Source organism: Mercenaria mercenaria, chromosome 7, assembly GCF_021730395.1.
Source record: "Mercenaria mercenaria strain notata chromosome 7, MADL_Memer_1, whole genome shotgun sequence".
NCBI lineage: Eukaryota > Metazoa > Mollusca > Bivalvia > Venerida > Veneridae > Mercenaria > Mercenaria mercenaria.
Window position 1 is genome coordinate 43,600,743 of NC_069367.1, and position 13,653 is coordinate 43,614,395.

At 37.3% G+C, this 13,653-nt stretch overlaps 1 protein-coding gene across 1 annotated transcript; it reads right to left on the bottom strand.

Annotated features, from left to right (window-relative positions):
* Positions 1–276: 276 nt before the first annotated feature.
* On the bottom strand, positions 277–13,314 carry LOC123554307 (baculoviral IAP repeat-containing protein 7-A-like). The gene is made up of 7 exons (XM_053547150.1): positions 13,215–13,314; positions 12,682–12,855; positions 11,046–11,182; positions 7,280–7,322; positions 6,567–6,701; positions 5,569–5,964; positions 277–4,059 (listed from the first exon to the last, which is right to left on the bottom strand). The coding sequence occupies exons 1-7, from the start codon at positions 13,312–13,314 to the stop codon at positions 3,839–3,841; spliced, it is 1,206 nt and encodes a 401-aa protein (XP_053403125.1). The 3' UTR covers positions 277–3,838.
* Positions 13,315–13,653: the final 339 nt, after the last annotated feature.

Below are 13,653 nucleotides of genomic sequence, written 5' to 3' on the forward strand. Positions count from 1 at the left end.
ACTCGAATATTTCGATAATTCACTGAAAAACGTAATAAATAGTTTGTAGTACGTTGCACGTAAAACTTTAACCACATTTTCTAAGTCGAAAAAGTCATGGTTTCTATTAAATACAACAAAGAGTTATCTACTTGATTATTTCAGTAGGCTTGATGGCTTGGAAGCACCGTGAGCAGTTTCAATCCAATACACGTACTGGTTACTGATACAGGGTTGCACGCAAAACGTTCAGGGTTTGACGCTGACGTTAAGGTAAGAAGGAACAAAGAATGATGCTTTATGTTTTAATTAACTATACACAACTCATAACGTTACAACCGCTTTGAACAACCATTACTTTATGTAATAAATCAAATACAAAATTTATCAGATATTCTTTAAGACACGTATCGTTTTTCCATTAAGTCTCTATTAAGTGAACTAACCTATAGATTTTAACAGATTTTCTAGTATAAACTGCCATTCTTGTCACTTTTCGGGGTTGTAGTGGGAGATTCTCGCGCTTAGATGCTATTAAAACACCTTTTTTATATACGCGCGTTCCGTGGCAAAGAGTAAACGCATTATGGCCACAAAACGCATATTTCAAATAGAAATGACATCAACGTTACCCCTCCACCCACCAAGAAAAAAAATATCTCAGACATTCCTGCGTATTTCACGGAAATTTAATGACGTTGAGGGACAATGACATTTACTTGACACAGACTGGTACATATATTTACCAAGTGGATTTCGAGACATCAGAAATGTGTAGCCTTGCGCGGTGACTACGTAGAAAAAGTGCGCCGTTCGTTGGACCTGGATGACATTTTTGGTGTGCACCGAGTGACGCATAGTGACTGTTTTAGGATCGATGTAACTGTAAAACTTTTTAATGGATCCGTATAATATTTATTAGGGAGTATCGTAATTCATTAAACATTATTGTGGTATATTTTTCAATTCTTTTATTAGCGATAGAACACATATCACACTAAATTTATACGTACTTCGCGATCACCCCTCGTATAAGGTTTTACGTTTTTATGCTAGAATAGCGTTTCTTTACGTTCATTTCGTGCCATAACATCTTCAAAATCCCTAAAAATTCGTTTGCACCAACCATTGCCTTGGGATCGTTGGAATCTGCAGAATCCCGAGGGATTGGTTGGTATTCTAGTTAAAATAATTGTACTCGAAGAGTTGAATATCGTTACATTTTTTGACTGGTCGATACCCCCCTCTGGGCAGACAACGTGAAATATCCGAATGTAAAATCGGTCTACATGAGGTCTCATTATTTAGACTAGTTGGTACTCGAGCTCGGTAAAAGTGACAATAACAGCAGTTTTATGCTAGAATACGCAAAAAAAAAAAAAAAAAAAAAATTATCCCTACAACATAAATTGAACCATCAAATTCAGTTAAGCATCACTAATATATTCTCTTCATTACTTGGTGCTACTTTCATAATTTACGAATTTATTTATTTATGAAGTTTTTAATTAAGCACAGGCAATATGTAAGTAAATGTTTTGCAACAGGCTTGAGCAATAAAGCTATGCTGGCAAGAGAAGGCTATTTTATTATACACCTATATAAATTCTGTCAAAAACACAGCTTGCATTTCACAAGGAAATGCGAACAGACTGAAAACAATCCAGTAATGTACCTTCCAAAATCCCGTATTGTACCTTCCGTATTGTATGTTGCCGGGCTACTTTCATTAATATGCATGAGCTGACACAGTTATATAAATATCGCGTACAAAAACATCACTCATTTCATATTAACATCAACAAACATTTAAGATTTTGTTCGATTACAAATAAAGAAACAAAAAGATGGAGGTATATAATAAAAGGGTCATTACAACAGTAGCTAGATCTGGGATTTGGATTTTGCAAGGATGGATCCCACTCGGCGATTGCGCGCCCCGTGAGATCAGATCTGGCAAAATCTACTCGAGCCGAATACACCATCCTGGATCGAACTACTGTTATAATAACCCTATTATATTAATTAAATATTTAAAGTTCTGCATGTTTGAATTAACTGGAAATGACGTCGTTACGTCATATATCTGGAAAACGTGTAATAATTAATGCCTCGTAGCTATTATATCGGAAGTGTAACTATCATATCCGGTACATTAAGGATGACTACCCGTAATAGGCTTCAATTTCACAAAAGCGTACATACAACTTGATAATGTAAGCTTTGAAAATGTCAAACGATAGAAATAAGGTGCATATTGACAAGTCATATAGTGACATAAGTTCTCAAAAATTTCCTTTAGATTACCTCCCCGGATAATTTTGGTTTTTCATGAGTTATCTCCCATATTTTTCTCCTTTTCCCTACGTAGAATTTTAGATTGCTTTTTGATATTTGCATCAGAATAATATAATGCAGCTTTCTACCGCAAAAAATCTCGCGGTGAAACGTTTTTAATTTTGAATGTCTTTAAAGTGACCAAATTTCATTTGAATATTACCATCCAGTTACAAGATATGAAATATGACTATTACACCATGTAATCCTTAAGTGTTAAACAATCGGAGCTACTGTATTTCTTATGGTTAATTTTGATTACAGATTAGTTTTGATGTAAACTAATTTAAAACAATAGCATTAATAAATATGCAAAAATGTAAGGGTTGGTGAATTGTGAAAAACTTAGCACATGGACAAATACATTTTATTTGACCATATGACTGAAAATTGGCCAATTTACAAATAAGAAGTTTCATTAAACTGTACACTGCGGAACTTTTCTATACTCAAAACATGTCATCAAAAGTGCAATTTTTCCACGGAACCACACCGATGAAGTAATGTCATGAAATATCAATTCAAAAACTAAAAGCTAAATCTCAAACAACTAACATATCCCTACATTCTGTCCAATATTGTACAAATAAATGCCATTATGCCGAACTAGATCCGCAGTAAATAGTTACAGAGCATAAACGAAATTCCCCACTGATCATACATGTACATTGAAGAGTAGTTCTATAATTGATGTGCGAAAACATAACAACTTTCACTGACACATTTAAATAACAGTCATATTTATTTTGACCGCAGAGGCGCCATAGCCGAAGCTCCGTCGAATTTTCTGCAATGCAGCTAAAGTCATCGGAACCAAAACGATCCAACGTTCATAAAATTTAAACAGTAACTTCAGTTTTCGTCATTTCCTTGAAAACTTGGTTAAAAGTTGCTGTCTTTCTGACTAGATTACCGAGTGAGGTAGATTAAACATTACTGACCAAATTTATAATGCCAAAAGCCATGTTTTCGCTCCAGTTTACAACAGTAATCTAACTCTATCCAAGCATACCACGACTGTATTATAAGCGCTTCACTTTTTTTAATTTTCCGACAGTATACAGCTTGAATTTACAACACATTGTTACCATACTGTCTCCGCATACATATATGCATGTGCATGTTCTCCCACTGATACTGACGTTGTGTCTGAATACCGCAGATTTCTTTTTATTTTATTTCCCATATTACTAATATTAGTTGACTGATAATTATTAACACTAGGTTAAGCTCAGCACTCTTTTGCAACAGTAGTATACTAATGTACATGTTGCGCTATATATGTCTTCATGGTTCCCTACCACAACCACGAATTCACCTTTTTTTCAATATTTCTACCCGCTATTATTTAAATTTATGAATATTTACAACACTAGTAAGAACTTGTTGGTATGGGTGCTCTTCAAAACATTTCATATGTTGTCATAATTCCCATTACAAATGTTTTCGACAATTATTTTTATGCCGAAAGATTTCTCATTACATATAGATATATGTACTAAACACAAAGTTACTTCATGTATTAAGCTAAATACGTGCGTACGGTTCCTTTGATGTACTTTCCACACGTGTCAACCGTGCAATATCTTACAGTAGGTGCACATTCTTCGCACGTGACAAGATGCCCGCACGGTAGAAATACAATACATACATCATTGGTCTTACACTTCGTACAAATTGATTGTTGTTTTAGTTTCTTGTTTTCTTCTTTAAGTCTTTTCTGCTCCAATAAATGAGCTTTACCTGCAAACAAATCATTATAGTACTATGAATTCAAACGATATGTTCCAAAGATTAGCCATTGTACTTTTGTATACAAGCTGTTTTAGTAATATATTTCAAAGTCTGTATGGAAATTGTATACATCATTTTTACACTTAAATATATGTATATTACTTCAATGAAAATGTGACCATCGGACATTAGCAAGTGTATACGCCCTTTAAAAATGTTTCTGAGGTTGTAGTAAAGACTTTTTGAAGTCATGTCCAAAAACGTACTTTCATCCGTTCCGTTCCGTTCCGTTCCGCAAAGTACCATTAGCCCTATTATGCCAAGCTGCCATAAAATCTGTAGTTAAATTTTCAACTTTACGAAACTTTAAAATAACTGTTAAAAATAACTAAAATTTTCAATGGAAAAACTTTATCAAAGTCGCTTTATGACGAAAACGCTATTATAAAATCGTTTTCTGAGATAATTATGAAAGTTTAACTGCCTGGCACAAAATAAATTTCTCCAACTATGTAGTTCACGCGAAATGAACGACAGACTATGCCCGGCAAATCCCTGCATTGCGCTAGGCGTTTCACGTACGGACGGACGGACGGACTGACAACGCCGAAACAATACCCCCGCCTCCGTTTTCCAGGCAATTTCAGTGACCTTGACGGGAATATTTACTGACCATAAACAAATATACTATTACATTTGATGGCAATAGAACAAGCAGTTTCCAGTTAAGAATTACAAACCATCATAAGCCCCGCGGAAATCGTGGCTTTGACCTTAAACTCCGTAACCCAAAACAATATTGGTCATCTACTGACCATTTACAAAAACGTTATGGAGTATAATGGCCGCATGGTCATTTGTTCTCCACCTGTTGATCAGAACCTTTTTGAGCCTTAAGGTCTGTGTGATTCTGAACAATGACCAACTGCCCCACAAAACATTAGGGGTCGCCTTAAGACCAAAAGCAAACATCCTACTGACCTTCAAACCAATAAACGCCTGCTGCTGGCCAAAGCCTTTAATTTTCCTATAACGATTGGCAGTCCTAGGCCAAAACATTCTTGATCAGAAGTCGTTTTCAGCTTGAAGGTCACTGTGACCTTGACCTTTGACATACTGAACTCTCCTAATAGAGTTGGACTACAGAAAGCCTAGACATTCTCTTACTAATCAGAAACTGTTTTCAGTATAAAAAGTCACTGTAATATTGACCTTTGGTATAATCAGGGCCGTAGGAACAGAGGGGGAGTGGGGTATAGGGGATCCGGCCCCCCAAATAATTTGACCGATTATGGCAATTTTAGCTGTGCTCCCCAATCTAAAAATGCTTCCTACAAGCCTGATAATGACCGCAAGCAAAGTAAGGTCATCGACAGATTGACCGCAGAGGTTTGACAATGTTCTCCAATTATTGACTGGAAACCAAATTATCTGCTGACGGAGGACCAACACGAACAATACAATATATTCCTCTTCTTTGAAGCGGGTTTGGGGCATAAAATAATCAATATAACATACGTGCAGTATCTGGTATGTCTAGTTGTCTGTTTTGAACGGCTATACTCTGATTTGATCCAGTGCCTCGGTCACTACTGGCACATTCGTTTGACGTAGTTGTCTTTGTTGTGTCATGTGGTTTCTTATTCTTCTCCTTTTCGTTCGCTGTACGACTGTCGCCGCCAGTAGCTTCTCTACTTTCTGTACCTTCACTATACTCTCTCTGTGAGTTCAGTGACACGCTAGCTTCATCCGTGGTATTTCTGTCCACTACTGTTGATGTGCGGCGGGACTGTTCGTCTTGTTGGCGACCTTGACTTGTTTCTGTATCGTCAGGTATAGTGTTTTGTTGAGTCTGGGAATCCTCGATTTCGAAAATCTTTTCCATTAAGTTTGTAGCAGTTAAACTTTCACGACCTGAAATTGAATGACTAAGTTCGCAGCTGTTAAACTTACACGGTCTGACAGTCAATGGTTAAGTTTGCAGCAGTTAAATGGTCTGAAAGTGAATAACTTAGTTTGCAGTAGTGAAATTTTCACGGTCTGTAAGTGAGTGACTAGGATTGCAGCACTTAAATGGTGTGAAAGTGGGAGACAGTGTTTGGAGTAGTTAAATAGTCTGAAAGTAAATGAATGAGTCCGTTGCTTTGAATGTCAGGTCATTGTTCAGAGTGACATATATACATACAGTCGAAATTCTGTATATCTAATTCAAGGGATCAAGCGGTTTTATTCCAGATAACAGAAAATCCACGAAAATGATACTTTTTATGAATATTTTTTAGATAAGATAAGCGAGTTCGATATATCGTGAATCAACTGCATTAACTTTGGCTTAATTATTCCTAAATATTTTGTCAGTCCTCGCCTGCCGGTGCGGTACACGTCCAGTTACAAAGGTATCAGGACACCAAAGGTCAAACCTGATACAGACCTTACATACATGCAACGAGAAGTAAAGCAACTACTAAATGCAATACAAAATGTGACTATACAGTCCTACTGCTGGATATAAACACCTGCTGAGGAAATGATCATTCTTATAGCTCTGCGTATGACGTCAGGATTATATCCCATCTCCAGAACACTTTGTGCAGCATCCGTGTGCATCAGTCTGTCTGTTCCTGCTTGATCAACATCGGATTGTCCGCCAGCTATTGGTAAAATGTAAACTTTGTTATTACTCAGTTTATTAGTGCAAGAGGGTGGCTCAGTATCTATCGTGGGGAAACACACAATAAACTTCACACTTACATTGAAGAATTCATCAATGTGAACCTTAATTTGATTTAAAGTAAATTTTTCGTTAGATTTACAGACACATGAGACACGGCCATTTAGATATTGCCGAGAACTGCAAACCAGTTCTACCAACTGCATGTACGTCATTACCGCACATTGCCTCCCCGCAAAAGGCTATATTAATCCGTTCTATGGAAAGAAGTTTTAAACAAATATATCAAAATACCAGCCTTTCAGAAAGGTCTTTTTTGATTTTAGCCCTCGTCCTGATTGCGACATGAGGAAAGTTTGTATTTAGGCAGTTGCTTGCAATATACCGTGCTCTCAGCCTAAAGTTCTGTGAAAATTAATGTAATAATTAATATTCAAAGTATTTTTTGTGGATTAAACTTTATAAAGCTTTATTATAACTTTTTTTTCAAGCTACATAACAAAAGTCAGTGTTGATTATCAAAACGTACACATATTTATTTGGTTAAGTGAATTTTACCTGCACCGCTTGTATCTTGTGACAACAGGTCATCACCATTTTGCTGAAATATTAAAAATGTCAATTTTTGATATCAGAAATCATGCCTCTTACATGGTCAACTAGTTTCATAGCTTCAGTAAATAATCTAACATGGTCTATTCCTAAGTTTTTGCTATAAATGGTAAAATTAATTGTTAATTACCCTTAGTATTTAAAACCTTGATTTTGACCTGTAAACGGGAGGCTTGGTGGTATTTTGAACCTGTGACTTTTCAAAAAAAAATGTCGCTCAACTGAGTATTATACCATAACAGTGTAAACATGTTTTACCTAATGACTTCATGGAGACATATATTCTGACCAATTTTCATTAAGATTGGACCAAAAAGCTTGGCCTCTTGAGTGTAAACAAGCATTTTCTTCGATTTGACCTAGTGACCTAGTTTTTGACCCCACATTACCCAGATTCGAACTTGACTTAGAGATCATCAAGACAAACATTCTGACCAAGTTTCATAAAGACTGAGTTACAACTGTGGCATCTAGAGTGTCCACAAGCTTTTCCTTTGATTTGACCGGGTGGCCTAGTTTTTGACCCTATAGGACCAAGATCTGAACTTGACCGAGAGGTCATCAAGACAAACATTCTAACCGATTCTCATGAGTTTCAAACTTAAATTGTGGCCTTAAGAGTGTTAACAAAATTTTCTTTTGATCTGGCCTAGTGACCAAGTTTTTGACTCCACATCACCAAGTTTTGAACTTGACCTAGAGATCATCAAGACAAACATTCTGACCAAGCTTCATAATGATTGAGTCACAACTGTGGCCTCTAGAGTGTTCACAAGCTCTTTCTTTGATTTGACCGAGTGATCTAGTTTTTGACGCCACATTGCCCAGATCTGAACATCAAGACAAACGTTCTGACCAAGCTTCATAAAGATTATGTCACAACTCTGGCCTCTAGAGTGTTCACAAGTTTTTCCCATGACCTGACCTACTGACCTAGTTTTTGACCCCACATGACCCAGTTTCAAACTTGACCTAGAGATCATCAAGACAAACATTTTGACCAAGTTTCATTAAGATTGGTTCACAACTGTGGCCTCTAGAGTGTTCACAAGGCAAATGTTGACGGACGACGGACAATGACCAGTCACACTTCGTGCTGAGGTGAGCTAAAACGACCAATGGTTAATCAATTTGTAAGTCCGTGTTTACTTTAACCCTCCCCCCTCCCCCACCCCCGAGTTCTCAATCCTTGCTTAGACTAAAAGTTACGAAAATGATCTATGTGGTAATTACCAATATATTTCTTCAACAAAAATGGGAAAAAGTAATATTTTCCGTAACAGTGACTTAAGAAAATATAGCATAAAACACAGCCTTGCATGAAATGTAGAGTATAATTATATTACACTCGTGACTAATGATAAGCACATGAGTCAACAACAATTTTACTAAATTAACACAATTGTAGAATATATTAATATGGATCACACATGGGGTTTTATAACCATAGTTGAATATACATATAATACTCCGATAGAATTAATGACAGTACCACACAATGTGTCCTCGAAAATCCTTTCCCCGGATGTTTGTTTGTGTTTGTTTGAAAAGTAATAAGTCCTACTTTCAAACAGAATGACCTTTACGCAAACTGAATACTAGTAGTACATTTTGGGTACAGTACGCACCTTCGAACTAATACATTTTTTTTTTTTTGACACAGGACCGCACCTACGCAAAGACGTTTTCACTGAATAATTGGTACATATGTACCAATGGTAATATGACCTGTACACCGGTTCATTAGGAAGTTTTCGTGTAATTTTCGCGATTTGATGATCAGCAGACATAAACGAGTTATTATGCTTTCATGCTTAGTATATGATTATGCATTTGGATATATGGCGATTATGTTCAGTAGATGTCGCTTGTGGCAAAAGTACCTAAACGAATCTGGGTACCGACTGATGATCGAATCAGTCTCTTGTAATGTTATTCAGTGTTATGATAAATACTTATCATAAACAGAGATATGACTCGAGTTAAATGGGCAATACTAAATAATTATCTTATGAGTTCTCTTGATCTTGACCTTTAATATCGGAGAATGAATTATGTGCATTGAATGGCACAATGAGTTGTGTTACCAACATGCACCAATGTTTACTAAAATACTTATACAACAGAATTGGGCAATAACGGGAAGACATGCAATATGTAGGACGATTCCGACACCTTCCGACCTTGACCTTTAATATAGGACTGTAGATTCTGAGCACCACGCACCGACTATTACTTGTATCAACTGTAATTAAAATTGAAAGAGTAAACAATGAACGTTATGGTCAAAATGTCTTTGGAACGGGCACCTCGGTAGAACCATCAACCTTTCGTAAGTCAGCTGGATGGTTTCCTCACATGAAGAATTCAACGCCCTGAGCGAAGCTCGAACCCTCGTCGGTGATAAACAAGTGATTCGAAGTCATCGACCTTAACCACTCGTTCACGTAGGCTCCAAGAAATTTTTTACAATATGCTAAATGTATCAAAGGGTGAAGGCCAAAAAAGGTATCTTCCCTGTGTAAAATTTTACCCCATGAACAAATTTGAATTTACAAGATTTCACATGGACATGTTGCTTTCATGCTAAATAATCTATCAACAAAACGGAGCCAACAAGAGTGGCAGACTGTCACAAAATACGTCCGTCATCGAATTTGGCCTAATTCAAGGCCCATAATCCAAGAGTGCATGGGGGCAATTTGGCTAGTTATCGAACTTGGCTGAGATATTATGCCGACAAACATTATCTGTAAGTTTGTGGAAGATCAGATGGAAACTGTTTGACTTAGAGAGCGGACAAGGCTAAATTCGCAATTTTTCAAGTAATTCAAGGGCCATAATCCAAGAGTGCCTGGGGTGACTTTGCTGTCGAACTTGGTCAAGACATTATGCCCACAAACATTGTCACCAAGCTTAGTGAAGATCTGATGAAAACTGTTTGACTTAGAGGGCGGACAAGGCTAAATTTGCAGATTTTGAGTAATTCAAGTGCCATAACTCTAGAGTGCCTGGCGCGGTTTCGCTGGTTATCTAACTTGGCCGAGGTATTATGCCCACAAACATTGTCACCAAGTTTGGTGAAGATCGGGTGAAAACTTAGAGAGCGGACATGCTTTTGGACGCCGACCGCCCGCCGCCTTCCACGGGTGTTCACATAATACGTCCGGCTCTTTCAGAGACGGGCGTATAAAATTGCAACTGTTTCATGTCCAGGGTGGCTGAAACTAGAAAATACACTAGCGAAATCATTTTTTTTTCTTCAGTAAAGTAACAACTAATCAAGAAAAACTATATCCCGAGGTCCAAAGACAGTCGAAATAAATTTTCACATTGTGAAATTCACTGAATGACTGGTCGTACAGCACTAACTATAGACCACCGATTTATATAAAGTCATAAAATAATATACTTGTAGACGTATTGAATGGCGTGTCAGTCAATAGTCAAAATTATTGCCCAAAGTCTGAAGAACCGAGGGCCTATAGTATTGACAGAAGTGCTTTGAACATGATATCAGGAATTGGTTTTCAAAGTTTTATTTTCTTTTTTCGAGTAAACATGTGTTGAATATATACCGGTCATACAGCACAAACTTTGGACGGTCAATCTATATAAGGAGTCGTGTAACTATACAAATCATTTCTTTAATTGAAACATACCATCTACAGATCCAATATTTACTAGAATAATCTACTTATAGAATATTTACGTTTTGAGAATATTGTACTGCCATTTGCACGAGATTAACAAACTCCTGTCCTCTCATCTGTCGCACGTAGGAACATTCCTTTGACCATCTAGAGTGCTCTATCCACGGATCATCTTCTTCCGACCAGTGACGTAATCCTGCGAAAAATTATTTAATAGCATACATGAATTGAATGGCTTGCCGGTCAATAGTCAAAATTATTGCCCGATGTCCGAAGGTTATTAATTTAAGTGTGTAATTACATGACATAAGAAATTAATTTTCACAATTTTTTTTTTAATTTTTGACTTATTAGCCCAGTGAATATGCGTTGAATATCGACCGGTCATATAGTACAAACTCTGGACATGCGATGTTTCTAAGGAGTCAATCAATAAAGACAGTAGTTTTTATCAGCACAAACTTAGCGTTTTTTCTGTCTAAAGCAATAGGTAAATAACAGACAAGGAAAGAAACAATTGGAAAATTGTTCAAGTGTCAAGATAAAGTAAATTATGTAACATCCACTCCCTATAATGGTTTTGCATGAAATCACGAAGAGGCCTAACTCTGACAAGAACAAAACGATTGCAACGGTATTCCACTTGCATTGCCTCCCATACTATAACCACTTTCAAGTATCGATGAACTGTCTGCCAATCCAGTATTTTGGAATAGATCCAAGCAGACAGAAAGAAGACACAAAGGACGCATAAGCAAATGTACAATGCTAAAACTGTTTTCCGCTAACAATGAATATATCCAGGAACTTTATGAATGATTTTTCAATCCTCTGTAAGAATTTAAATCCTATCACACCTGTAAAAAATATGAACGTATTCTTCACAAGTGTGAAGAATGTGATTTGTGAAAAATATACTCCAAAATACCCGTCTTTACTAAGTGGTCTTATTTCAGTGTACGATTGACCCGTGTAGGTGGAATAATATAAACAACACACCTACACCGAACTGGGATTGTGTGTCAAGACCTTCGAAACTAGTGAAGAAGTAGCTAGCCTTTGCTAGACTGTCTGGCGTGTGTGACCTACCTTCACACCACATTGGAAACACCTCATACAATCTCTGAAACCAGCGTAGAAGAAGCCAGCCTCTGCTAGAGTGTTTCGTATGTAACATACCTTCGACCCACTGGACACATCTGATCTCATACAACCTCCGACACCAGCAAGAAGCCAGCCCCTGCAAGATTTTCAGGAGTGACTTCCCTACATCTGACACAATTTCCGAAACTAGCATAAAAGAAGCCAGACTGTCTAGTGTGTGTGAGACTTACATACATCATACTAGAAACATCTGACACACTCTCTGAAACCAGCATAGAAGAAGCCCGCCTAAGCCAGATTGTTCTGTGTGTAAATGACTTACCTCATCGCACTGTAAACACCTTACATAATCACCGAAACCAGCATAGAAGGAGTCGGAACCTACTCAATTGTTTGATGTGTGTGACTTACCTACGCCGCACTGGAAACATCTGACACAATCTCCGAAACCAGCGTAGAAGGAGTCGGCATCTACTCAATTGTTTGATGTGTGTGACTTACCTACACCGCACTGGAAACATCTGACGCAATCACCGAAACCAGCGTAGAAGGAGTCGGCATCTTCTCAATTGTTTGACGTGTGTGACTTACCTACACCGCACTGGAAACATCTGACGCAATCTCCGAAACCAGCGTAGAAGAAGCCCGCTTCAGCCAGATTTTCCGGTGTGATCACAATATCTCCACAGTCAACGAAACTTGTCAATCTGACTGTCTTACTGTAATACTTTGGGTACTTTGGCGAGTCTTGGGAATTTATGCCTCCTACAAGAATATGTATCAGAATGAAAATGTTTTATGTCATTTACAGACAGTGGGAAAAAACTGGAGATTACTTTTGAAAAAAGTGCATGTATTTCCATATGACATCGTTTATCTGACAGGATATATGGATTGGCAATATAAAAGTTTCATTCAAATCCAGTCAGTAGTACAGGAGAAGCAGTCTGAAGTTTATTAAAAAAGGGAGATGTATTACTATATACTATTAATTTTGCATATTGTCAGCGTTTTGACGTTAAATGTTTTAATGAAGTAATGGCCTTAAATTGTCATTATTTGAGAGCATGTGTACATTTTCACAATGTTTCCAAATGCACGTTTTAACCCCTTTTGGGCAATACGGCAGTTTGGATGCAATTCGTTTTGTTCTAAAACAAATTTCTTGTGAACGTTCTGAACATTTTCTATCTTTATAGTATCTATGTATAACAAAAGTAACATGTAACAAACGGCCGAATATTGCAGTGGCAATACAGAGTTCCCTGCCAGTTGAAAACTTTGTTAGTATTCGTCCCTTGTTGTTGGCAAGAGTGTTAGTCAACCACGCTGAAATCGTAAGCTGGGAAACTGAGGCATTTGTGGACGGAGCTACCAAATCTGCACCAAAAGTGTACGGCTTTTAAAGTCAACCAATAAGTCAATAAGGGGCCATAAACTAGGTCAGTAGGTGTTGTTTATGCTGAAGTTTTAAAACAATGTTACGGACTCTGGAAATGCATGGCTAAATGGATGCGATTCGAAATAGTTTAGGCTATAAGCAACCAGAACTGATTAGTCCCT

Bases quoted from the DNA above. Each gene is read 5' to 3' on its own strand.
- LOC123554307 (XM_053547150.1), bottom strand. From the start codon at position 13,314: ATGTTACTTTTGTTATACATAGATACTATAAAGATAGAAAATGTTCAG. The intron at 11,183-12,681 runs GTAAGTCACACA...AATTTTTCGCAG, and splicing joins ATGTTTCCAGTGCGGTGTAG to GATTACGTCACTGGTCGGAA. The intron at 7,323-11,045 runs GTAAATATTCTA...TTAATATTTCAG, and splicing joins CAGTACAATATTCTCAAAAC to CAAAATGGTGATGACCTGTT.